The 26,773-nt window shown below is 42.2% G+C and overlaps 1 protein-coding gene across 4 annotated transcripts; it reads left to right on the top strand.

Annotated features, from left to right (window-relative positions):
- Positions 1–342: 342 nt before the first annotated feature.
- Positions 343–26,763, top strand: abl1 (c-abl oncogene 1, non-receptor tyrosine kinase). Of its 4 annotated transcripts, none has more exons than XM_068573919.1 (11): positions 343–657; positions 17,899–18,063; positions 18,868–19,163; positions 20,806–21,078; positions 21,316–21,400; positions 21,651–21,828; positions 22,216–22,400; positions 22,630–22,782; positions 22,878–22,967; positions 23,106–23,234; positions 23,411–26,763. In XM_068573919.1, the coding sequence occupies exons 1-11, from the start codon at positions 531–533 to the stop codon at positions 25,093–25,095; spliced, it is 3,366 nt and encodes a 1,121-aa protein (XP_068430020.1). In that variant the 5' UTR covers positions 343–530; the 3' UTR covers positions 25,096–26,763. The 4 variants fall into 4 exon arrangements, with proteins under 4 accessions (XP_068430020.1, XP_068430019.1, XP_068430022.1 ...); XM_068573918.1 differs by having other exon boundaries at positions 20,788–21,078; XM_068573921.1 differs by lacking the exon at positions 343–657 and adding an exon at positions 12,706–13,275.
- The last annotated feature ends 10 nt before the right edge of the window (positions 26,764–26,773 follow it).

The raw sequence follows: 26,773 nt of genomic DNA, 5'->3' as shown, positions 1-26,773 counted from the left end.
ACAAAAGTTAGAAATCAAACGAGAGCTTTCTTTTCACAAGTTCACTCACTTATTGGAGTTTGTTTTCCTGCATTAGTTAAAAGGCTGTTAGGATGCACATGTTTAAATAATGTTTACTACCCTGTTGGGTTTGTTGTTTTCAGTATAGCCAGGGCCATTTGGACAATGTGTGTTTTATTTCTTCTATTTGAAACAATCATATTGTTCTTAATGAAATCATCAAATGTTTCTTGATTTTATACTTCTTTTTGTTCTGTCTTTTTCCCACCTCTAGATTGCTTTGAAATGCCCTTCTTTAAACTCTGAAGCACTCAGGATCCATTAATGCACGATAAACTGAGATATACTGGAGTAATACGGATCTGCATAGCTGACCCGCAGCACCCATACTCCAGGAGAGGACAGACTGAGCCAGGAAAAAGGGTTCCTGTCTTCTCCCAATCCCGTCCCTGCCTGGTGACTAACGTTTGGACGGTGAACAACTCAGTCCAGTTTGGAGAGTCCCGGCTGCGGCCTGGCACCCTGCCCTTATGGGGCAGCAGCCGGGGAAGTTTGTAGGGGACCAGAGGAGACCTAGTCTGCCGGCCTTCATCAAGGGTGGAAAGAGAGAGTCGTCACGCCATGGGATCCAGCCTTGTAACGTTTTTGCTGTGCACGGTAAGAACAAATGTCACTTGTCATTGACAGCAAATGTTTTTGTCCAGCTGTTATCTGTTTGCTTTGTGCTATACATGTGTTGAATGAAAATGTCAGGGATACACATTGCATCCTTTCATGCATCATATACCTCAACATACCAAGGATCAAATACTTCGACACTTTTCTATCTTGTTCTTCCTTTGAGTCTTTAGACCATTGTGCCTTTTGTTCACTAATGAGAAAAAGTGAGAAGACATGCAGAAGATATTACGACATGCAATTAAAAATCGCAAAACTGTGCTGTGGTTACATTGCATTATAGAGAATATAGCTTGTCAGATGAATAAAAGATGGCCATAATACATTTTAACTGCTTGTATTAAAAAAAAAAAATGTTCACACAGCCACTCTTTTTTTATGAGTCTGTACTTTTGAGTGGTCACTTGTTTGTTTTTTGTTGTTTTGGTTGTCAGGCACTTGGCCAATACAAAGTGGGATTTTCTTCTCTTTTTTTTGCTACAAGACATGACGTGTTGCTGCTAGCAAGACAGCCTTTAATCCAGCGTATGTGTCTGCAGCAGTGCACTGGTGTTGTATTGGCTCTTTTGGTATCTCTGCTGGAGTGAACTGATAAACAAACAAGTTACTCTCAATGTGACTCTACAGATCACATTGAGGTGATCAGACACTCTCACGTTGTCTGAAATTTTTTCAATTCACTGTCACACCGACAACTTTTACTAGCTTTTGGTACTAGATATAAATAAACACCCAATCCATACCTGTGTAAAGCCTGTTAAGTAAGTTGTATGCTGTAAGTAACTTTTGAGTTGGATTTATTCCATTGACCTTTTGAATACACTTTGTCGTTTTCCTGTAACGATGTGAGGGTTCTGGGACAGAGGATCTCGTATCTGTAAATTTTGTAAAGCTCTCTGGCAAATTTGTGATTTTTTAAATGATGAAAAATACATTGAATGAATGGCTAACTTCCCATCACAGAGAGTCACAGCAGTGTTGTGGCGGAAAGTGTATAAAGCTGTATAACCTGATTATAGAGACAGCTGTAAGTAAATGGGGCACACAGGAAAAGATGAGCTGGCCCCCCAATTATTTGCATTATAAATTTTCTCCATAAATCATATTATATTCCTGTCAGTGAAATGTGAAATGAAATGTGTCAACTATCACATAAGACACAAAAGCTGCAAATCCTGACAATCAAGAAGCTTGTGAATTTCTCATTAGAATGGTTTATGCTATAGAGTGTGTTCAAATAATCCCAGAATACATCGTTAGAAGTACTGTACAATTGATCGTTAGAGAGCTTTCTACCGTCATGCCTTGTCCAAAGGTGGAAAAAGGCAAGTTTAGATAGCTGCCAGATAAAAAGGGGACCTGAAATTGCGAGTGAATTATATCAGACACAACCATAATAGCCACAGATGCACCTGAAACATGGCCCCGCCTGAATGAGCTAATGACACCCACTCGGGAAGGCTTGCATGCTGCTGGCACAGAGCCTCACCATACTCTGCAAAGCAGTGACCCAATGTTCTCTGTCTTGAAATTGACAAAATCTAAAGCAAGTGTGACTGTGCACAGACCTTTTTTAGCTTAAATCATAACCCAATGAAACCAGTTGTTACATCACCAGTTACTTCACTTGTTTTTACAGTCAATGGTTTGATATTTACACGTTTGGGCTTATGAAAGGTTCTTCGTGGTGGTTTATGCTTTCATTTATTGCCCACACTATAACCAAGGGAGGGGAGGCTTGTTCTCAAGCATAACAAAACAATAACTTGATGCTGTATATTGTGTTTTTACTTAGTGGGGAGTTAACGTTTCTATCTCAAGACTTCAATGGAAATTAGTGGTGAGGTAAAAAGAATAAACCGTATACATGAATGTTGATTGAACAAAATTTCATTTTGGTTTACGCTTGTTAAAATGATCGCTTGCATAACACGGAGGGGGATGGGAAAGGTCAGAAAAACAGATGAAAGCCGTTGCCGGTAAATAGATTGAATTTGGCAAAGGGACAATGACATGAGACGTACTTGTTTTTCCCTGTGTGCAGCTTTCCCATTGCGATGAGCAGCTTAGACTACGAGAGGGGATGTGAGTCATAGACAAAGAGGACGGCAATATCAACACATGATGTGACATTTATGTGTTGTTTTTCTTTCCTGATGAGTCCCAGTTAGTTAACACTAGGCTAGCCAGTGCCATGCTGCTTCTCAGCAGGCAGGTTCAGACCTCTGCATGCAGCTGCCTCTGAGAGAGAAGGAGGCAGTGGAGGGCAAGCAAAGACCTGTCTCTGCTCTTGGCATCTCTGTGTACTGTACAGTGCGGTGTGATCTCACTGGCTAGCTGGCACAAATCACAATGACTGAGCAGGGTAGTACATTTCTGGAATCATAACTCGCACACTGTATTTCCAGCTATTTATTTCTGTGTGTCGCTTCGATAACTTGGTATCTCCCAGAGATGACTATGGAACGAGACAACTCGTGGACTAGATTACAAGCTGCAGTAGGTTACCAGGCCTGTTTAAGAAACAGGTCTGAGCACAACAGAGTGTACTTGATCACTTCTTTCTCGTCTAATTTTTGTCCTGTGTATTATGTTCACTTGTAGCTACAAAAAGGCATCTTGGATTGACAATATGCATATTTAGCAACAGATGGACATTAGTTTGACAGTTTAGTAGCTATTAATTCACTTTACACTGCAACTTTCATCTTCCAAAGTGCTGCCATTTTGGTTATTACAAGTAATTTAACTAAAGTACAATAATTGCAACAAGATTGCATCACCAGGATTACTGCCAGGATAAACTTAGAGATTGCTCTGGTTATTACACTCGATAAAGTTTGTTCCATCAAATATGTGCTTCCCTCCTTCTTCACTTCATTTTAAAGTGTGCAGAAAGTGAAATCCCTGTGTGAAAGTATTCAACAAAGGAATGATGCATCATGTGTGTGTCCCTGCTCTGAAAAGGCTGACTCGGTTTGGGACCTTAAGGGTTCAAAGGAAAGTGAACCACAACAATATTGTCTGATTTACAGGTATCCTAGTAATTTGTATTCCTACATTTGATGGCTCAAAGGAAACCTGCCCTCTGGTGGTTGCTTTTATTTTTATCCTGTGTGTGTGTGTCTGTGTGTGAGATTGCCATGGACTTATTTGCTAGTGAGCATCTTTCATTGGAATGAATTGGCTGTCATGTTTGAGTTAATCAGTGGGCATGCAAGGAGGCCATTAATTAAACTATCACCTGAAAGCAAGTGCACTTTGAGTCAACTTCTAATGCAAACAATGCAACAAGTTCCTGAACTCCGAATGCATCACATCATAACAGGTTTGCGAGAGAGCATTTTGTAATACTTTGTTTATTCATTGATTTTGTTCATGAAATTGTCTCTTTGTATGAAGCTTAAATGATAAACTTTGAACTCAACTCAAACATTTGGAAAACAACAGCTGGACAGTATAAGGGTTTTTACGAACGGCGGTTTTGGCATGTCATTGGCAACTGATTGCTCTTGTCTCAGATTTATACTACAGCCAACTTTAATTTGTAGACAACAAGAAGAGGACCATGACAAGCTATGGTCATCAGCCAGATGAGTCGGGTTACAGAAAAGTTAGGATCCTCTGGCATGTTGCTTCTTGCTTGGATAGCTTTTGGTGTGGACACAACAAGACTTATCTTCTTACTCATAAGCTTCACCCCTTAATTTCCCCCTGTTTGACGCCTGGAGGCTAGACGGGCAAAGCTTCAAGTATCTTTAAGGCACATTATAATGTGGGGATGAAGGAAGATGACACTCTGCTTGTTCATTGTCTCTCTGTGGTCATTTCAATTCGGGACCGTTTGGCGCTGGAGCTGTATGTATTGGGCAGAAAACAGAAAAACGCAGCACACCAATTAACAGTGTGTCAATGAGCAATTTAATATGAAACCATTTGACTTGTATGTCTGTGAAGCACATAAACGGTAAAACAGGAAAATATGGGAAGAAGATGTTGCTGTTTCATTAATTACTTCAAAGGTTTTGTTAATCTTAATGGCCCATGAAGAGGCTTCAATTTTGAAGAATTGGTGGATAATAGAGGTGTACTGATATGGACTAAAATAGCTGGGTCAGATTTACCACAATTTTATTAAATAACTATATGTATTTGTTTGTTACATGTGGTTTTACAAAATGAGGAAAGCGGTGTTTAAGTCAATTCTGATGTTGCCTTACACATACAAGAATAATCCCCGCCACTTCCACATGCTACTTACTGCTTATCAATTAAATACTGGTATCACATTGGTAATCGGTAGCAGTCGATATGCAAAGCCCAGCTAACGTAACAGGACTGAAAGAGTCGGATTGGTGCATCCCAAGTGTTCAATGTACTTTAAAAGTTGTATTTTGGGGCGAGGTTAGACAGTCAAACCCTTCCTCTTATGTAGCCTTTTAGTCTGTGTGTGTCTGTGTCTGTATCTGCCCTGCAGCAGCTGTGTTCAGCGTTTGTGCAGTAAGTGAATCCATTTCAGTTTTGGTCTGTCTGGCTCTTTCTTGACTGGAACTCGAGGAATCTATACAGTCTATACAACAAATCTCCTCCCATGATCCCTGTGGATTCTGAAGACTGCAGGAGGGGTGTTGTGTGTATGCGTGTGTGTATGCATACACGCATACTCACACACACCTACATACCTATGCAGCAGGCGCCTCATAGTAATGCTCATTCAGGCCAGCTGTTAGGTCCCTGGTGGCTTGTCCTTAACTGTGGCTGGCCATGTCTCCAGACTAATGGGCATACACATGCTCACACAAACACAGAAACTAACTTTCAAGTGAGAGAACTTCTCCTTTATCTAACCTGTTTACTTTTTAACCTTGATAGTGGTTTGATGGTCTTTTGTGATGGAATTTTTCCAAGTTTGCCTGCCAAATTCGGTGTTAATGTCTGAATGTGTTAGAAACGATGCGCGAGTGTTTGTCTGCATGAGTGAGACGCATTTGTCCCTTGCTGAATGACACCTTGCTGATTAGTAAGTCTTTTCCCCTCTCATCAAGTTTTGACCACCTGGAAAGAGTCCCATTTATTACCATCCTAACTAAGGTCCAAACAGCTGTTTTTAGAAATCAACGTAGTTCATGCTTCACAAGTTCCTTGTTTTAAAAAAGCATGACAAATATACAATATTTTATTAGGTCAGGATCTGAAATAGTCTTAATGATTAAGTCAAAGTAGTTACCCACAAATACACGTATCCATTTCCCACAGAAAGCCAGAGTCAGATCAATGTATTTTGTCTAATTATAGTCCTGTCTGCACAGGAGTGGTTTACAAAGAGGAGGCACAATTATTATGGTATTTGACCTATGCTATTGACGTTTCAGTTGTATCCAAGTCTCTCCATAAACCATGAAAGCGTGATACTAAGCCGGTATTTACAATACCCTGACACTGAAAAAGCTAAATGGAATTTAGTCATTCTAACGTCATTATTTACACCTCTTTTCCTTCTTCTGTGACAAAATGATTTAATAAAAGATTCATATTGTATAACATAGTAACTTGTCCGGTCAGTGTGACCATATCAATCGTACTTTGCCTATTGAGCCGCTCCACTCTGTTTTTTGGTGAATAGCTTGTGTTTGTATTTGATCTGTTGCACCAGAAGTGTGTTGAGTAATAATGCTTATTTCACACTGAGGAAAAAGAGGGAGAGAGAGTTGAACGTAGGGCAAGCCACAGCAGTGGCGTGAAGAATGTGACCTCTTTTGCATTCCTCCCTCAAATAACTGGTGCAATCCCATTCCCTCTCGCGCCCCTTTTTCTCCCTTCTCTTTTGTCTTTTTAAATTGCCTCTCTCTATTCAATTGTCTTATCATTCTAGTTGTTTTTTTTTATTTCATATTTTTTGTACATGTCACAGAAAAGCTTCACAGATGATGAGAACACAGATAAGGCAGCCAGCATTAGGCATCGTATATCAGCTTTTTAGAGTGTTGAGGTAATGTGTGCATTTGGTTGATGGATGGTTGATATTTAGCTTCCATTTGTTTATTCTCAAAATGCATTATATATACGTTGTTAAAAATACAAATAATGTGCATGAAATAATGTCTGTCCTTTGTCGTTCCGAAAAATGTAGAACTATGCAACATACCTATTTTCTGGTTTAATATTATACATGTGGTATTAATGTGGGCCTCACATATATAAAAATAAAATGAAACCTTTAATAAAACATTTTGTATGGCTTAAATTGCTGCAAAAAACATCTTCTACATAATTACGTTTTTTTTTCAAAGGGGGGGGGGTGCATACAAATAAAGGCAGCAAGAAAAATCACAAAAGCCTAAACCAAAGCTTTTTCCATCTACATGAGGTACAACTTGTTTTGCACAGAACAATTGAAAGTGTAAGCATGTCGGTATAAGTTAGGTTCGGGTTTGGACAAACAGTCCTGTTGAGTCATTGACTCTCACTCTGGTTTTTGTTATTTGGATTCACTTCAGCGTCTGCAATAGTCTGTTGTTATGAAACCTGGACTTGAGGTTGCCCAGTTTCTGACAAGAAAATGATTATCTACAGAAATGTCTTTTTCTTTTTGGACCTCATATCAGTTGCAAATCTAGAAATACTGATCCATTGCTTAAAATGTCCTCTTCTTCTCTTTGCTGGTTATATGTCCATTGTACTCAAACGGTACATGCAGCACTCGCATGCATACCGAGAACCTCCAAGTTGAGTTAGGAATGCAAAGTGGCAGCTCTTCGGCACCCGGGTCCAAGCATACACACTCGCACACAAGAAGAAATAACCCCTGTTCCCCACTCCATGCCCGAGCAGGCTGCTCCAGACACAGCTGTTGTTTTCTCTACAGACAACCTGCTACCTAGTTTGCCAGCTCTGTCTTTTGGTAAAAATGTCAGCCATGTCTGGGTCCTCTTGGTCAGAGCGCTTCCCCACGCAGAATACAGGATTAAAGTTCATGATTTGACATTGACGCCACAGTGCAAAAAATAATTTGAGCAGGAATGAACTTAATCTATCTACTTAGGCAGCGTCTGGCCGGTTACCTTATTTTCTGGTTTGTTTGTGTTCCCCTCACCAGTCCAGCACATACAGTACTGGTATGCTGTCCTGTCCCTTTGTGTTGTGTTAAGCTCCTCTTCATAGCGCTATAAGAGGAGGCCTGCTATGCTTGCTGCATCTGGATCCACTTAGACACAAAGAAGAACTGAAGCAGCTCTACTGCTGCAGTCCAAGAGCCTCACAGCCCGAGTCACTCTCCTATACTATCTGTTTCTGTTTCTACCCCCAATGGGCATACAGACAAATGGTGTCTTTCCCCAGGCATCTAGATAACATCTCAAATATTTAAGGTTTATAGTCTGTAGAAACAGACGCTCTGCCCTGTTTACCGAGTGTGCCTATGCTCTTATTAAGGTGTTGTCTGTTTATGCTATTGAACTTATAAATTAGACCCATAGTATTAACACAGGCTTTACAACTGGCTTTCTCTTTCTATTACTGTAGAACTGCAAAACTCCCACTCATACATGCACACACCCTTTTCTTTTCTGCTTTCTCTCATGAAAGAGTTTGGCTCCGTTACACTCATAAAACAATGGAATATAAAAAAAATGTTGCTTTTATTTCAGCATATAGGTCACATTGATTAATTTAGGCAAATTCTGAAAATGACTGGATTAGCACCCTCTCCTACACACATGCACACACACACGGAGATTGTTATTTCAGAGGAGAGCCCATTTGTCAGGGCTCTCTTTTGCCCTCTTAATTTCCACAGTTCCTTTCAACGCGGCTGATTAGCAGCGTTTTTTTTTGTATATATCCCTGACAAGTGATGAATAGTTGTGTGCATTTGGCTCTCTGTTTGCTCAAAGTATGACATTTTAACTCTGGGCTAGCATCCATACATTTATTTTCTCTGTAGGTTTGCATATTTTTGGCAGCACAGAGTTTTGTCTGGGCCTACAGCAGTCTATTGTGTGCAGAAATGAGCTAAGGTTCTGCTCAGTCACCTGGTTTGTGTTGCCCTATTTTGTTTCTGTCATTATGGTAAAATGGTTGCTGCATTCGCGTTCCAATAGGTCGGTCGGGTTTAACTCCCTCCGTCTCCGCTCTTTGTGATAGAAGGTCTGGCCGGCCCGTCTTTCTTGAAGATTGTTGTACAGCTTAGCTGACAGTGGACTGTTTACGAATCGCTTCAAATGAGAAGGATTTGGCTAGAGAGAGAGTTTGTGTGTGTGTGAGCACATACACAAGAGCATGCACACAAAGTGGATTTCATCAGAAAATGTGTTTAATGACCTCTGGGGTCAGTCTCACTGTCTCCATGTAAAGTACAGTGAGAAAACATGCCTGCTGAGAATCAACTTAAAGAACATTGTTTGCCTTTTTGTTCCATGTGTCCATGTTGATTTCTGCACATTTGAATCTTTTGCAAATATTTTGAATAAGCTGGCAAGTTTGCTTCCTTTATGTTCAGGTTCACTGTTGTCCACATTGGTAAGTTATTACCACCTCAGGCTGATGCTGAAGCCTTAACCTTGAACCAGAGCAGCCACTGTTTTGTTCTGAAGTGTTCGCTCTCCCTGTGGACAATACTAAGTGGAGAATTATGTGGAACTCTAAACCCCTTAACCTCATGTGCTGGTCTGCACGCCTGAGACACTCTGGCTGCATTCTCCAGCAGGCCCTGAGTAAACAGCCACATGCGCGCGCACACATGCACATCCATACACCACATGCATACCTGGTTCTTGTGTGTCTGATATATAAGTACACTTGGCTGTTACTTTTGCTGTGACTTCTGGGTTAGGTTGTGCAGTGGAATGATGTACCATGTGCAGTAAAGAATTACTATTGGGAACCTTTGCGGGTTTGTCTCCCGCCCTTATCCTCCTCTATAATTAAGTAATTAAGAGTGCTCTGTTTAAAAGTGTAATGACTCTATTTTTTTTCCCCTATGACTTTGATAAACAGGGGATTTGTGTGCGTGTCTCCTTATGCATGGAGTTGAAAGCACCAAAATTAAGCAGTCGTCCAATATTGTAATTTTCTAACATGTAAAGACAATATCCTCTTACGAAGTGTTAATTAATGATTTAAGTTAATGGCTTACTTTTGCCTGGCACATATCAAAATGTTCATGGCAGATGTCGGTAGCAGTTAATCATAAAATGGTATGAAAATCTGAGCTTCATTCTTGCGTAGTGAATTCTGCTTTTAAAATAGTGTTGAGTGTAAAAGCAATGCTCCAGTTCATAATTCATAGTTAGGATTTGCAAGGGACTGCAAATAAAAATAAGCCTGCATAGTACATCTAGCTGTTAATGTGCATTGTCACTTTTGTGAAAATATACATAAATAAGACCACATGATTATGGAAGATGGAAAATATGGATTCATGTCAACATTATCTAAAAGCTATGACGCCAGTACATTTTGAATCAGAACACAGTTGCAGCCTCAGAGTTCTCAAATACAAACGGTTCTCCGCTTGAAGATTTAAGGAACGTAATCAGAAGAGCAGGAGAGGTGTACATAAGTGGAAAAGGGCCAAAATCCATCCCATGGGTGGATGTACGTCAGCTAACTGTTAACATACACGGCCCGGATTATAAAACGCAAGCGAGCGATTCTTCTATGAGCTCACTTCTAAACAATGTGCTTCATGTTTCTCCATCTGCAACCTTTTTTCCTCTTTCCTCCTCCATTTTTATAGCCTCGCTCCTTTTCTCTTCATCCTCTCATCTCCCGAACACTTTGTGACTGCGGTAAGTTAATGGTTCTTTCTCAGAGTTTGAGGAAGCCTGCATTTCTTCTTAATTGGTGTTTGGGGTGGTGCATGAGAGGAAACAAATGTTTGCCATACCAGCACTGCAGCACTGATGCAGGGCCTGGTGCCATGTGACTGGATGTTCAGGGAATTGAGGTCACTACTAGCAAAGCGAGTCAGAAATATTTAGGAATACCCTTCGATGCTAATGAAAGCATCACTACCCAAAGCAAACAGACAAGCACACAATAACTTTTAAGTAGCAGGACCAGTAGTATCAGGCCAGCCCTTGTAAAGTATGTAATGTCGCTCGTGGTTTTGAGTTGTTTGGGTTTTTCCCAGTTCAAAAGGAAATCTTAACAACTAACTATTGATCAGGAAATAGTTTGACAACTTCAGGGCACCTTTTCTGAACTATGCCATCCCACAATTGAAGGTCTTTTGCAACTGTCAGAAGCAAGCATAATAACACACTTTATATGAACCCTTGATGATGCATTCCCAGCCATTAGCAAATGTGCTTATAAATGTAAGCAATACTTGACTGCATCCTGTGGGAATAGTCCATCGTTCAGACAGACATGACCATATCTTTGTTCAGTTTTTTTCCTCTATTATCATATTTCTCATTGTCTGATATGTTGCACATGAATCAGTTGTGTCGTCAGAAACATCTGTTTATTGTTCTCTTTTTCTCTCTTTATACCACTTGCCAAGTCTTCAACAATATTTGCAAAAGAGGCCTGCTGTTTGACATAACGTTTCTTTCAGGCAGCTACAGACATAAAGACTGAGATGTCACTGCTTTTGCGTTATGTTTTTATGATGGAAACAAAAAGTGTAAAGCCATTGTACCGGTCTTGTATATTTTTCGTCAGCTTTTGCGCCCTCATTGGAAATTCCAGCCACTAGTGTGTCGCTCGTGCTATGTGTTATTGTGTCATCATCAAGCTGGGTTCCTTATCTCTGAAGTGATGTTTGTCATTTTAATGAAAAATATTTGCCAGACAGTCCGTAAATTAAAGCCATTCTTATGTTTTTTTTATTTGTGGTTTCAATTATAATCTTTAGCACATAACTTAAGTGGACAAAATAACAGAAACACAAAACAATTTCCTGCAATAAAATAGTGTGCCTCAAAAACGTTTAAAAAGTTCATTAATCTATCTGACAATAATAGCATGTGTTTAACAAATGCAGCATTTGTTTTTAATTGCATTAAATTGTATGGATGTTATCGACAGTCTTCACCCTCTTCAGATGGCAAGTTGAGCAGGAGGGATATAGGCTGTGGCTAGCTATAGCGAAAGAGAAAGGGACCTTAATGTGAAGCGCAAGTATGAAGAGAACAATATGTGCATGTCACCTTGATTGTGTTCAGATGGTTGCTTTGTTGAGATGGAATAAGAATCAACCATTAGGAGAAGCGTAAAGAAGCCACAGAAGTCAAAATGATGCTTTTATTGACAGAGGCCATTGACATTTCTTGATGCATTTCTAACAGCTGTTTATCTTTTCAACCTTTTTCGATGGATTTTGTTTTGAAATATGACTAAATCTGAGAAAAGAAAGATATTTCTTTTTTTTCAAGTTGTTGCAAGACAGCTTGTTTCTGCTAACGACCCCTTCCAGATATGGCGTAACCAATGCTTCTGTCTAAAATCACATGGTCAGACATGTTTCTCTTAAGATCGAAAGATAAATGTCCTCAATTTGATCAATTTGAATAGGTTGCTAACTTTGTTGTGTGAAGTTCAAAGTAGCATGCTGAAGGTTCTACTCTCATCTGTCAGCTGCTCTTCATAGAGAGCTTTAGCTTTGTCTTTAACTACCTCGTCCTGTTCTCAGAACTGATTCCTCAACCGGTAAACATGTTAGAGAGGTGAAAAAGAAGAGAGAGCGGCAGAAAGACAGTGAGAAGGGGGAAGGGGGGTTAAAAAGTTGGAGGAGGAGCTTCTTGTAATCATCTCATGACTTCAACAGAAGGAAGAAAGACCTATTTAAGGTCTATACTGAATCTAAACTTCAATCAAAGCTTTTGTCTCTTATGTTTATGCATTTTGGGTGATGGTGTTTGTTCTCTTCTTGGTGAGTGCTTGTGTATTTGGTAGCGGTCTCTCCCTCTCATTGTGTGTTTGCTGCTAGAGGTGGGAGGGCTCAGCTGATGTCATTGAGTGCAGCAGGCTGAGCCTGAAAGAGGCCCTTTGTTGGCAGCTATAGCACGAGTAGTCCCTGTGCCTCAGATACACACTCGCACAGGACGGGAGAGAGGAATGGCACCGTTCAGACTGCCCTACTGCCCACTCAACTGACACATCTACAGGTCGAGCAAGCTTTTGGAACAAACCTCCGCTTTTGGATCGTTGTTGTATCTAACGGACTTGGAGTTAACCAAAACCCTAAGAGTAAAGGGGGAGGAAAAAACATGGAGACGCTCAGAAGAGAAAGTTGATAGACTTTGCCGGACAACGAACTTTTTTCTGTTTTGAAAAGGAGTAAGGGGGAAAAGAGGATTTACAGCAGCTGAAAGGACTGAGGAAAAGGAAAAACAGTATATTTCAAAACCTATTTTGGCTTGTTGTCGTTTCTCCCTTTTTTGTTAGTTTTTTTTTCTTGTGTTCAAACTTTTCTCTTGTTGGACACATGTAGAGGGGAAACGTTCAAGGGACGTCCTGATTTGAACAAGCAACAACATTTTCAAGCGGGAAGGGAAAGAAAGCAAATGAAAATGTTGGAGATATGCCTGAAATTGGTGGGGTGTAAATCTAAGAAAGGCCTCTCGTCCTCCTCCAGCTGTTACTTGGAAGGTAAGAATACTTTTGATGGCTGTGATCCCGTCTGATTTTTAAAGTACACTTTGGAGAAATACAAACACAAACTTAAACTACAGATGTCACAAACAAAAAAACAGGCATTTTGGAGACAGTGGGAACGATAAAAGATGAAGTATCACAGTGCAACACAGTTGTGTGGAAACACAAGAATGGGGAGGGGAAAGCTGAGAGTGAGCACAGGGGAGGGTGAGGGAAGCCAGACACACTGGCTAGCTGAAGAGGAAAGAAGTGGAAAAAGAGACGGAGAAGAGAATACAAGGAAATCTGACTCCTGGTCGTGTCCCACTTAACTCTTGTTTATGAGGAGAGGGGATCTAATCTCAGTCTCTGCTCCTTTTCAGTTTTCTGTGTCCCAGTACTTGGATCTTGTTCATTGGGTCTGTGAGAGATTTAGATCATGTAGATCTATATATTTTACCCTCTCTTTGTAGTCTCCAAACTAGCGATTACCTCTTTTCCATTACTTCTAATTACACAGTTCTGGTCACAGTTAAAGTAGGTAATTGATTTGCCTGTGATGTATGAAGGATACACAAGGCAATTTGAAGAAATCCAGGGCACATGGAGTCTGTACATGATCAACAAAATAATTGATTGGCAATGGAAGACTCGGTGGAGTCTTATGTGGGCCAAATATTGTGCAACCAAATGATTTAATAGAGTTAATAGTCCTGGTACGCTCCCCACTGAAGTGATGACAGTGATAAAGAGTCTCTAATTTCCAGACCATATGGCACAAGGCACAGCAAATCTCATGCCGAGATGTTCCATCCGAAATTAAACATTCTGACCTGAACTACTTTATTAGGGCTAGGAGGCTGGTCTTCTTCTCAAAGTAGTAAGTAATTTGAATATTATCATTAGAATGAAGATTAGCATAATAGCAGGGAAATGCAGAATTAATATTTTACGACATTTTGTCATTGATCTAAATTATGATAATAGTGGTTCTTCCCATTTTTAGTTGTCTTCTAATCACCTGGTATTCCTGCTCTCCTCCACTGGGCTCTGGCCTGAACATCACGTCATTAACATACTATCTCCCACAATGGAGAGAACTATATCAAGTGTATGACCTGAATCCGTTCCCCTTGTTCTCCACCAGCTCCCACTCAGGCGATGACAGGTGATGCGAGAGAAATACGTAAGATAGGAATTTTTCCTCTCTCTCATCACTCATAAATATGTAGGTTAGGGATGAGGGCCATCTGAGGACCACAAATAAATTCATGGTTTTGGACCCAGACTGCTGCTAGTTTCTATTGTGCCAAGTTGTTTCATTTGTTTTCCAGCCAAGGTGTCAATAAACTTATTTAGGATGACTGGAATCTGAACTAGCAAGACTCTTAGTTACCGGGACCAAATGGACCAGACGTGTTTTTTTTATTTATTTTTTTAAACAATTCTTTGCATTCTTATGCATCTTTGTAGTTTTCCTATTTCAGATGTCTTCTATTTTCTCCTTTCTTTGGAGCTTGTGTAGTCATGGTCCATGTGCCAGTTTACTGTTGCCCTCTCGCTAAGAGCTGTGGTATTTGTGGCCTGTAAAGTGGACATGTGTGGCATGGGCTGCTCAAATCCGCTGCCCACACACTTTATGACCAGGCCAAACTCTGGACATATGGTATGTCCTGCTGGCTCTCAGGTCTGCATCTTGCCTCGCTCTATTTCTATCTTGCATGATCTCTGGCCTCACTTTGAGCCTACATCTCACAAAATGCATCTGTGTTTTTCACTTTAAAAAAAAAAATACAGACAACAATATGATTAATCTACAATATTCATTGGGAACCAGCCACACTTGTTTGTGTAACCAAGGGATTAACTGAAATGAAAATCATTGTTTTGCTGTTTATTAGAAAATGTGTCTGAACTGCATCTTTTGCACAGTTTCACAATTGCTAAACTTTTCTTAATTAAAATGACTTAATTCTTCCACGTGGCACATTTTCACCAATATCTCTGCCCCCTCAGGTAAACACCCATGATTATTGCTCCAAATGCAACACGCTCTTTTTAGCATTAGAACTCCCCTAAATATGAGAGTCTAAGCTTGACGGTATGGTACAGATGAAATCCAATTTGTTGTGTTCTCACGGACAAAATGGCAGGTTTGTGACTGAAAAGTAGCACCCTATTTGGCCGTGATTGTCGAAGTGTGCTCAGGCTGGTGGGTCCAACTTTGCAGATGAAGCTGTGTGAAAGTCATTCATGAGCCTCCAAACACACATAACTGTCAGTTGTCAACAATGTCATGTGACTGGCTTTGGGCCACATATGTTCTGTTTTACTTCTGTAGGGTTAATAGTCTTGCATGCTACAAATTCTTTGTTTATTTCTTGCTTTGAGGAACTCCCAAACTCATATCTTTGCCAACTGCGATTCCAAGGCCCTTTCAGCTCTGTTGGACACGATCACATGAACACACTTTGGGTGCACACCCTCTCTCAGAAGCACACTCATCCCCTGGACTTCATGTACCGAACAGAATTGATAGTGATTAAACATTAGGTCTTTGGCAGAATATGTATTGGCCGAATAATGCTTTCATTATCAATCACAATCTGGTTTTATGATTTTGTTTTGGACTTGGCTCGTCTCGGCAGCCATTCTCAATGAGTTAGCAAATTTGATTCTTCAGTCGAGTCCTGCTGCTGCTTAAGTTTGCCTGCTCTCTATCATTGAGTTTGACTGTGGTTCTATTTAGAGATTTTTAACATCCATTTTGACAACTTATAGAGCGCAGAAATAAATAACTGTGTGGTATTTGTGTAAAGAACTATGCAAGTGTATTTATTCATCCAGGAGCATCAAGACCAGAAGAGACTCCTCAGATCAAATTCTGGGGTTGGTTTGTAAAGTACTGAATGGTTGAGGGCCAAAATGATTTCTGATCTGCTGCACCATTATGAACCATCCAGACCTCTCAGATTGTCTGGAACAGGTCTGCTACCTGTCAAAACTAAATATGGACAAGCAGAATTCAGTTTTCATGCACCACATATCTCGATCAAACTTCCCCAAAACTTGAGATCTGCTCCAAATCTCAGTATTTCATCTATTTCTGTTTGGCACTGCATTTTATTAAGTTAAATGTGGGCACTAGTTATTCACTAGTTGTTATTGATTTAACCTTAACTTAAGTCATCTTGTTAATGAAAGTTCTACAAATATAGCCTTGCCCTGAGTGTACCCGTATGTGCGCTGTCCAAAGCATCCACAGAGGACACATGTGACTCTTTATTCAGCCGCTGCTATGTTTCCTCCATATTTAGCTGGGCCTTGATTGCTTCAAACTCATTGTCCTTATACCCATGCCAAGGTAATAATCCTTAAATTGTGACTAAATTACAGTTGTGGTGTGTGTATCTGGTCTTTTGGATGAGTTTAGGCTGTTTTGACACATGGCTCTTTCAGATCAGGCAGAACATGGCCTTCTTTCTAATGATCTCCTTGTTTTTTGCGGAAACACAATGCATATTGGTCTTTTTTTCCCTTTTCAACTAAAATCCACTTATGCAATAAAAGTGGTGAGCAAGTCATAATATGCTGCATTCTACGACGGGGTTTTTCTCCAGTGCTTTTCACCCTACGATGAAAAGCTTGAATCGTAAATAACACAATCCAATTTTCCAGTCATACTGTGATTGTGAAGAATTGGAGGCTTAAGTTTAATTTCATCTCTTTTTGAGGGTTTGGCTGATTTCCTAATGGCCCTGTCTACTATGTGCTATTTCTTACAAAGTGATTTAAAATATATCTCACGCCTCGTATTTTCCACAGTGTGAAATCCTCAATGGAAGGTGAAAACCTAGTGCAGCTGCAGCCTGTTGTCTCTGTTGGAAGGATGTGGGTGTTGTGAGCTGGGGGCATGAAATATAAGATGCCTCTAAAACATGTGTGACAACAGCTGAGCAAGCCACACAATAAAGCTCACGTTTACGCCAAACAGCGGTTATAAAATGTCTCTTTGCTTCACTTTTCTGTTTTCTCTCATTTCACAAGTTTCTTCTGTTCTTTCCATTTTCCACATTTTAGACGTTAGCTTTACTGCTCTAAATTTGCTCCAATTCAAGTAAGCTCCAATTCTGTAAGTAACATAGCTAAAAGTCCTTGAACCCAGGCTCATTACCTATGAGTGCAAGCACATCCGCGTTACAGTGAAGGTTCACACCAAGATACATTCTCACGGTCTGATGAGTGGTAGTTGTCTTGGTATTCAAGCAAATGAAAACAAAGCAGAGATAATCCAGGAAATGAAAAGTTAAAAAGACAGCATGAACAGAGAGTCACGTGATCGGGTCTATTACTCTAATCCCATGTTGGGATCACAGCTGATGACCTGCTTGTTGGAGCAAGGTCCATTTAAAGAATATACATATATATATATATAGAGGAATTTAAATGCCACATGGTCAGGCACCAGTTGACATTGTTTTGCTGAATCATCCTGCAAGTGTAAAGCTGTATGGGAAAACCGCCTCTCCGTGTTTCTGCATACCAAACACGCCTACAGATCTCCCCTCTGCATTGCATTGTTTGATGTTTACGCTCACATTTTTAACTAACTGCATGTGTTCTCCTTTGTTTTTTCAGAAGCTCTCCAGAGACCAGACTTTGAGAGTCAGGGTCTGACAGAAGCGGCCCGCTGGAACTCCAAAGAGAACCTGTTGGCCGGACCCAGCGAGAATGACCCCAACCTGTTTGTCGCACTCTATGATTTTGTGGCAAGTGGCGACAACACACTCAGCATTACTAAAGGTTAGTTTATATAGAGCAGTTTGTGCTCAAATAGGAAGGCTTCACACTCTTTGATATTGCTGTAACTGGTATAGTTGAATCAATATATCGGAAATCACAATTACCTCTTACATTTTTCCAACTGTCACAATTGGTGTATGTTGGAAGTTACATAAACAATGATGAGAACGCCTCAATAAGGTTCTGAATCTTACTGGGGATCTACTTATTTGCTTCCTGTCTCTTTCCCTCGCTGTCTTCATCCCTGTCTGACTCTCACTTCCTGGCGATGGTCTCACACATGTTATTTTTCTTCTGAACCGACAATAAAACAATTCAACAGATGGATCGCACGGACAAACGGAGGAAGGAAGGAGAGAACATATGCACCGGAATAAACAAGAAAATGTCATGTTCAACGACACTTTCCACCTTATTCTAATATGAGCCATTGCTCAAAAAGGGTTCATTTTACTTTATGTGAATATGTGCCACATAAATAAAATGTTTTTGTTCTATAGCATCTAAATTAATGTAGAGATGTGCATTTTTTTTTTAGTTATAGTCACTAAATGACTTGTGGAAAAGATCTGAGGGAAACATGACATTAGATACAGTGATTTCCTGCATGTCTGGCTGAAAACATGCAGAGCTCAGTTCTAGTGCGGTGTATATGTTCTTGATTCAAAGAACACGGAAGATTCACAACTCATAAAAATTCTCTGTGAGATCACAGGAGTGAGTTGTAACCATTCAAGTATGAAGTCAACAAGTCACTTCCTGGATAATCATTAAAAAAAAAATGTAATCTCACATGTTGACCAGGAGAGAAGCTACGTGTGCTGGGCTACAACCACAATGGCGAGTGGTGCGAGGCACAGACCAAGAATGGCCAGGGTTGGGTGCCATCCAACTACATCACCCCTGTCAACAGCCTGGAGAAGCACAGCTGGTACCATGGACCTGTGTCGCGCAACGCTGCAGAGTACCTGCTCAGCTCGGGCATCAACGGAAGCTTTCTGGTCCGGGAGAGTGAGAGCAGCCCCGGCCAGAGGTCCATTTCTCTGCGGTACGAGGGGAGAGTCTACCATTACAGGATTAACACTGCGTCTGACGGGAAGGTAGGCATCAGGAAACACAAACGCATACACGCACACACCAAGATTAACTTCGGTCTACTTGATGATAAAGGTGTGATTACTGTGTAGGAGCACCTGAAATGTTTGCCTTTTGTGTAAGTAACCCAACACATATTGATTTTTAGATGTGGTTTGTTACTTGTTAACTCACTGCACATGACAGGACTTACCACATTGTGCTATATCTGCTGCATCAATGCAGTAAAGTAAAGATGGTCGTCGGGTGCTGTAATCAAGGGGACAGCTTTTCAGTTAGTGCAACATTTTGAGAAATGAACATGATTGAATCCCACAAATCTCATAAAGGTGAAGAAGTCAGGTTGGCGCTCACGGTTATCGTTAGCTCTTTTCAAATAAGGTGCAGGGTACCCTCGCCTGATGGACTAATATGGCCTGAACTTTTCCTACCATGACCAACAGAATTTCTTCTGTTGGATGCTCCCAAATTGCTATGTTGATTGATAAGCTGCTGCCATTCTGGCCGTGTCACCGTCTCGTCTGTGATGCAGAGAGGTGACCTAGCTTGAGGAACGCCAGCTATGACAAGAATGCCTCTAACCACCACTGTGCTGCTCACGGCCAGCAGACGCAAGGCCAGCCAGACACTGACGCCCATGCTAAGACATGCATTAGCGCAGGCAGATGAAGCCAAGTATGCACGAACACGCACATATGCACGCGCACACAAAAACTCAGTTCCCCATCTCATATTGTTTTCCATCCTCCCTCTGAGCTACAACTCAAAGTCTGGTATGATCGACTTCTCCAATAATTGGAGATTACCTCAGTACTCCCCCGAGCTGCAGCTTTGTTTCACACTGACTCTGTGATTAATACTGCTCTAAATACCTCTGGTTTATGTGGTAGCCAAACTGATTTTTCCCCCCTTAATTTAGTAAATGGTCAAGGTTTAAGGCAGTAAAGAAGCCAACTGAGCTCTTCAGATCTCTACGGTCTTTTTACAGCTCTTTTTCCATTTTTCCTCCACATGCCTTCAGCTCGCTCAAAGAGCCTGTTCACAAGTAAAGAAATGCACAGTGCAGATTGTAGAGCAAATCATTTTTAGGGTTATGTAAGACTTGGACAATGGAAAAGGCTGTGTCCACCGAGCCCTGACCAATATCCTTCCCTCCACCAGCTTCCTGAGTAATGTGAGTTTTGAATGAGCAAAGACCGTTCTTTATGAAGACAATGTTTGTTGTTTTGTCAAGACTTAAAGGATTATTTCATCTAGTATAACTGGCACTTTGCCAGTTATTCTTTGTCCTATGCATTTCTCTAAATTCTCTTATTGTTTCCAGACGTTACATGGTCTTATGAGCGCTCCTTTTTAAATCCATTTTTACACAAGTAGTTATCATCTAATGAAAACATTTGGATATTTAAAATAGTAACTGCTGTATTGAATTGTTTCAACAGTTCTTTGACCTATATAAGTTCAGTATTTTATTACTCAATTGAAAATAATTGATCTCGTATGAACCATAAAATCTCAAACTATGGCAGATATTTGGTTTAGGAATAAGTCTCATCACAGTTAGTTGCTAAGAAGTCTGTCGATGTCCTGAACTAAACTGACCTCTCGTGTACATCTACTCAAATGTAGAATCTCTTTCTCCTTCAGCTGTACGTCTCATCGGAAAGCCGCTTCAACACACTGGCGGAGCTGGTGCACCACCACTCCACCGTGTCCGACGGCCTCATCACCACGCTGCACTACCCGGCGCCGAAGCGCAACAAGCCCACCATCTACGGAGTTTCTCCCAACTACGACAAGTGGGAGATGGAGCGCACTGACATTACCATGAAGCACAAGCTGGGAGGGGGCCAGTATGGGGAGGTGTACGAGGGCGTTTGGAAGAAGTACAACCTCACTGTAGCTGTCAAGACACTTAAGGTAAGAGCAAGAGATAATTGGATTTATAAGCTCATTTGATATTTTGAGGAAAGGACGTATGTCAGCATCCGTCTAGTCCAGTCGGAATATTTTGACAACTACTATTGTCACATTTTAACACTTTGTCAGCTATTAATCTGTAATTTGGCTCAATAATGCTACCACCTGGTGTTGTATGGATGCAACTGCAACCAGTCTATGGTTTTGCTCACTTTTTTTTTGCCAATAACTGTCCAGGAGGATACAATGGAGGTGGAGGAGTTTCTTAAGGAGGCTGCTGTCATGAAAGAGATCAAACACCCCAACCTGGTACAACTGTTAGGTATGTTAACGTTTTTCGAAAGAGGCCTTGTATCTATATCATATAACCTGCGTTTGAATAGAGGATCTTTTTTTAGGCTCAGAATAACGATTAACCCGGGTCTTTTGCAGACGTACTCAAGTTTTCAGGTTAAATAGTTTATAGTTCAGTGCAGCAGTATATTTTTAAATCTTGTTCAGCAGAACAGCCAATGAATGTAACACAGTGAAGATTGATGTGTTTTTGTGTTGCAAACTTGTTTCCCTGGTAGGTGTGTGCACACGGGAACCGCCGTTCTACATCATCACAGAGTTCATGACCCATGGGAACCTACTAGACTACCTGAGGGAGTGCAACAGGGAGGAGGTCAATGCAGTGGTGCTGCTGCACATGGCCACGCAGATCTCCTCTGCTATGGAGTACCTGGAGAAAAAAAACTTCATCCACAGGTGGGTGTAGAGACCTCCCGTTCTTGCAACAGTCAAGTCCATGTTGTTAGATCACTCGTGTGTTCTGGCACGTTTAACAAGGTTCCTTGCACCAATGACATGATTTATATCTTTTGTATTTGCCAAACTGCATTTTAATTTTTAATCCTGACAAGACTCAACTTGTGACTCTGAGCCACACAAAAGCCAAAAATTTTGAAATTCAACACTACAGTGGATGTTATAACAAGACATACTATTGATATTTCTTCCTTACTTTCTCTTTGTTTTTTTCTTAGTCGGCTTATGCATTTTTTGGAGCAGTTTACTGTTACTGGTTTCATAAAGTCAGTATTCCATCATAGCCTCCTGTTCATAACTCATTCTCCTCTTCATTGTCTCCTGTAGGGACTTGGCTGCCCGTAACTGTCTGGTCGGGGAGAACCACCTGGTAAAGGTTGCAGACTTCGGTCTGAGTCGGCTAATGACAGGAGACACCTACACGGCTCATGCTGGGGCCAAGTTCCCCATCAAGTGGACCGCTCCAGAGAGTCTGGCCTACAACAAGTTCTCTATTAAATCGGATGTCTGGGGTAATTTGGATCTCATCGCTAAATGCTTAAATATATTCTCAATGTCCCTGCTTTTATATCTAATTTTATTCTCCAGGTTCCTATTCCAACAAGGGGAAACAATTAGACTCATTATAATGTGTCACATGTTCCCATGACTTTCCATGCCAGTCATTTAGCTCTCGACATGTTTCTGTTGTTGATTGTTGTATAAATAGCACAACTAGCTGTCTTGTGCCTACGTCTCCAGCATTTGGTGTGCTGCTGTGGGAGATCGCCACCTACGGCATGTCTCCCTACCCCGGCATTGACCTGTCCCAAGTGTACGAGCTGCTGGAGAAAGACTACCGCATGGACCGACCAGAGGGCTGCCCCGAGAAGGTCTACGAGCTCATGAGGGACTGTGAGTGGCACAACTGATCCATCCAGAATATCATTAGAGGCACTCTGGGTTCCACTTTTTTTTATACCATACTTATTTTTTTGTCTTCCTGTCAGGTTGGAGGTGGAACCCCTCAGAACGTCCATCTTTTGCTGAAACACACCAAGCCTTCGAGACCATGTTTCAGGAGTCGAGCATCTCGGATGGTCAGTTCTGCTGTCTTTGATTTATGGGTGTTATCTTTTTGTTATATCCACACAAATACCCTCTTGCAATGGTTCCATTGTCTTAGTTATTCAGATGTGAAAAGATAGGTTAAATCTCAACTGTATCTTTACTGTCAGAGGTGGAAAAGGAGCTCGGCAAGAAAGGGAAGAAGGCAACATTTGGTCCCATCCAGAAGGCTCCGGAGCTGCCCACCAAAACCAGAACTCTCCGTAAAAACATGGATAACCGGGATGGAGATAGTCCAGGTGAGACACAATCACACCCACTGCACCTCCTGCCCTTGTTGCTACACCTTCTTGTAAAATACATTTTCAAGTATCCAGCTCCAAATATTTTCTCTTATTTTAGTTTTATAATTGGTAACCATATGGTATACTCCTCATCACTGATGATTTCCTGTTTCTTTTGGGCTCTTCCTCAGACCCATTGGAGCCAGAGGTCGCTGTGTCATCACCCATGCTCCCCAGGAAAGAGCGCCCCCTCCTGGACAGCAACCTGAATGAGGACGATCGCTTGATACCCAAAGACAAGGACAAGACGCGAGGCAGCGGCTTTCTCAGTCTCATAAAGAAAAAGAAAAAGAATGCACCAGCTCCACCCAAACGCAGCTCATCCTTCAGAGAGATGGACATCCACCCGGACAGGAGGGGCGTGACTCCAGATCTTCGAGACAATGACACCTTCAACAACGGTGCTTCTTTGGCCATTAATGACATCACACATGGCCTCGACTCCGCAAAGTTCCTGAGTAACAATAATGGGGCCGGGGGAATCACCAACGGGGCTCCGACCTACCCAGGGCCTTTGTTTCCCAGGAAGAAGGGCGCTCCTGCAGTGCCTGGCCCTGGAGGGAAGGCGGCTACAACGCCGCCCAGCGAGGAGGAATCCATGTCCAACTCCAAGCGTTTTCTTTGGTCCTCCAGCATGCCAATTAGCTCAGCTGGCACTGAATGGAAGTCTGTCACACTGCCGCGAGACCTCGGCCAGCGCCACTTTGACTCGGGCACCTTCGGGGGCAAGCCAGCTCTGCCACGCAAGAGAACCAGCGAGCAAAAAGGGGAGAACGCACCTCGAAAGGGCACCCTGACTCCTCCGCCACGTTTGAACACCTTATCAGATGTTTCCGCTGCCTTCCTAGGCAGAGACACTGATCTTAGTCCTGGTTCCAGTCCCCAAGCGTTGACACCTAAGGTGGTTAGGAGACCAGGGTTGCCGGGCCTTGAGAACTCCAAGACCAGCGCTCTCCACGCTGAGCTTCTCAAGCCCAATGTGTTCCCTGCTTTAGGGGCAGCTGGAGAAGAGTGCAGGGCCCGCAGACACAAGCACACTGGGGACTCTTCTTCTGTAAGGGAAAGAGGAAAGTTACAAAAACCCAAGCCAGCCCCACCTCCACCACCCACCAATGCCAAAACGGGCAAGATTTCCCGCAGCCCCACTCAAGAACTCCCCTCCCCTTCATCCACCACCTCAGAGATCAAAGCTAAGGGCCCCCCCTCGCTCTCAGAGCCCCACCATACAACCACTGCCAGTGACCAAGCCCGCTCACCCCTCGGTGAGGGCTCCAAGAAGCTGCCCCTGGGCTCCACCTCCAAACCTCAACCGTTAAAGACCTCCACCTCCTCCACTTCAGTGACCACCTCCCTCTCCAGCCAGAGCCTCGGAGGCTTTTCTTCCTCCCTCACCTCCCCCGGCGATCTGAGCTCACCCACCGCTTTCATCCCGTTAGTGAACACCCGGCGCTCCCTCCGCAAGACCGCTCCCCGGCAGGCTGCCGAGCGCACCCCGAACTCTGCTGTGACGCGCAAGATGGTGCTGGAAGGCACCGAGCTGCTCCGCGCTGCCATATGCCGCAACTCGGAGCAGACGGGCAGCCACAGCGCGGTGCTGGAGGCCGGCAAGAACCTGTCGAAGTACTGCGTGAGCTACGTCGACTCCATACAGCAGATGAGGAACAAGTTTGCCTTCCGCGAGGCCATCAACAAGCTTGAGAACAGCCTGCGCGAGCTGCAGATTTGCCCCACCGCCACAGGGGGCGCCAATGCTCAGCAGGACTTCAGTAAGCTGCTGTCCTCTGTCAAAGAGATTAGCGACATTGTTCAGAGGTAGCGCCATAAAATCTTAAACTACCAAGACATAAAACTGACATGAACTGTATCTAAGACTACCCTTTTTTCTGAGAGCATGAACTGAGGCAGATGCCGAGCTTGTGTTCTGAGGGTAATGTCTGCGGGAAAGCAGCAGCAGAGTGAAGGTTTCACACGACAGTACACTCTGAAACACTTAAGCCTGTGGTTATTGTGGATGGAATCTCTCCGTCGCCGTCGTCTGACAGAGTTTGCAATATTAAAAAGCCTTAACCATGAACGAACAGCGTCTTTTGGCCTTTATGAGAGGCATGGGGCCAATTCTTTGTCAACATGACTTTACACCAATCATTTTTTAAATGATCATGTCTTATGTATTCTAGTTGTTTCCCCCTTTATCGATGACACCAGTAGAAGAGGCCTGTGATAATTGTTTCCGTCATTGTTGGAGTGTTTCATCGACGCCGAGCAAATACAAAACACTTTTAACCTCAACTAGTTGATGTCTTCTACGACTGATCTCATAGTTTCCATTGTCACCTGTAAGAATTAGGGAGCTTCTGGAATTACAGTGTTATAACCTGATGCCTCGGCCCAACACGTCCCAACATTTTGCATCACTTTGTGCCATTTCGTCAGTGATTGGTTGTGTGCCGAGTGATGAAAAACGTGCCAGTGATTTGTTCTGTGTGAATGCTTTTGCAGGATTTGCAACCATGTGCCATAAAATAATAATGGGAGCAAGCAAATGAGGCAGAATGAGCTAGTGGCCTTCACCGTTGGTAACAAATAGTGCCTTAAACACTTTTGGCAGAGCTGTTTAAGATTTGCCATATTACAAGTGCAGATAGCCGTGTTGATCTGTTTATTGGACGTGTGATTGCCATACCAAAAACCTTTGTCTCCAGTCTGTACTGGAGAGGGACCAGGGTGCACGATCTGCTACTTAGCAGATCCGACTGTTTTATGTTGTCCTTAGACTGGACCTTTTTTGTCTTATTTTTATTAAACTGATCCAACTTTCTATACATGCCAGTCAGAAAAGCCATCAGTAGCAGCGCGGCCTTGCAACAGCACGCCGTTTGATCTGTAAAGAGGGATCGCAAACGGAAACAGTGTTTCTTCTGGCCGCTGAAGGGAGTCTTAGCCTGAGAGAATTAGTGTTGATGGAGGGCTTACGGGGCCTGAATGCTGTTTCAGAGGCCTTTCCACCCCAGAAAAAAAAAAAAAAAAAACTCTATATAGATATATATCCTGGGGGAAACACTGGACTGAAATGTTTATGGATCTGTCACTTGCTGTTTTACAAGATGAATAAGTGAGAAGCTGACCATTATAGAGTTAAAGAAGCCAAACAAACGGTCCTTTATGCTCAGTAACTCTTGGACGTTCTCAGTATTCGTGCTGTAGTCGCCTCACCCCATGTGCCCTATCTGACTGCGATGCCTGACGACACAAGTCAACTGCAAGCTGCCTTGACTTCAACATGGTACTGTCAGTGTTGGCTCTATTTTTGTATTCTGCTTCTTTACCACCATACCACTACTCATCTTTAATGTCTAAGCCTCCTCACCGATTTTTTGTAGACAGACTTGGCTTTCCTTTGTAAATATGTTTTCCTATTTGTTTCTCTCTTGCCTTGGTGCAATTTTTGTTGCAATAAAATAACAAGCAGTTGTGCTACTTGAAATGCATCAGTC

Source organism: Clinocottus analis, unplaced genomic scaffold, assembly GCF_023055335.1.
Source record: "Clinocottus analis isolate CAN_PGR_092001 unplaced genomic scaffold, fCliAna1.0.p SCAF_13, whole genome shotgun sequence".
Taxonomy (NCBI): domain Eukaryota; kingdom Metazoa; phylum Chordata; class Actinopteri; order Perciformes; family Cottidae; genus Clinocottus; species Clinocottus analis.
This window is presented reverse-complemented; position numbering and strand designations above follow the sequence as displayed.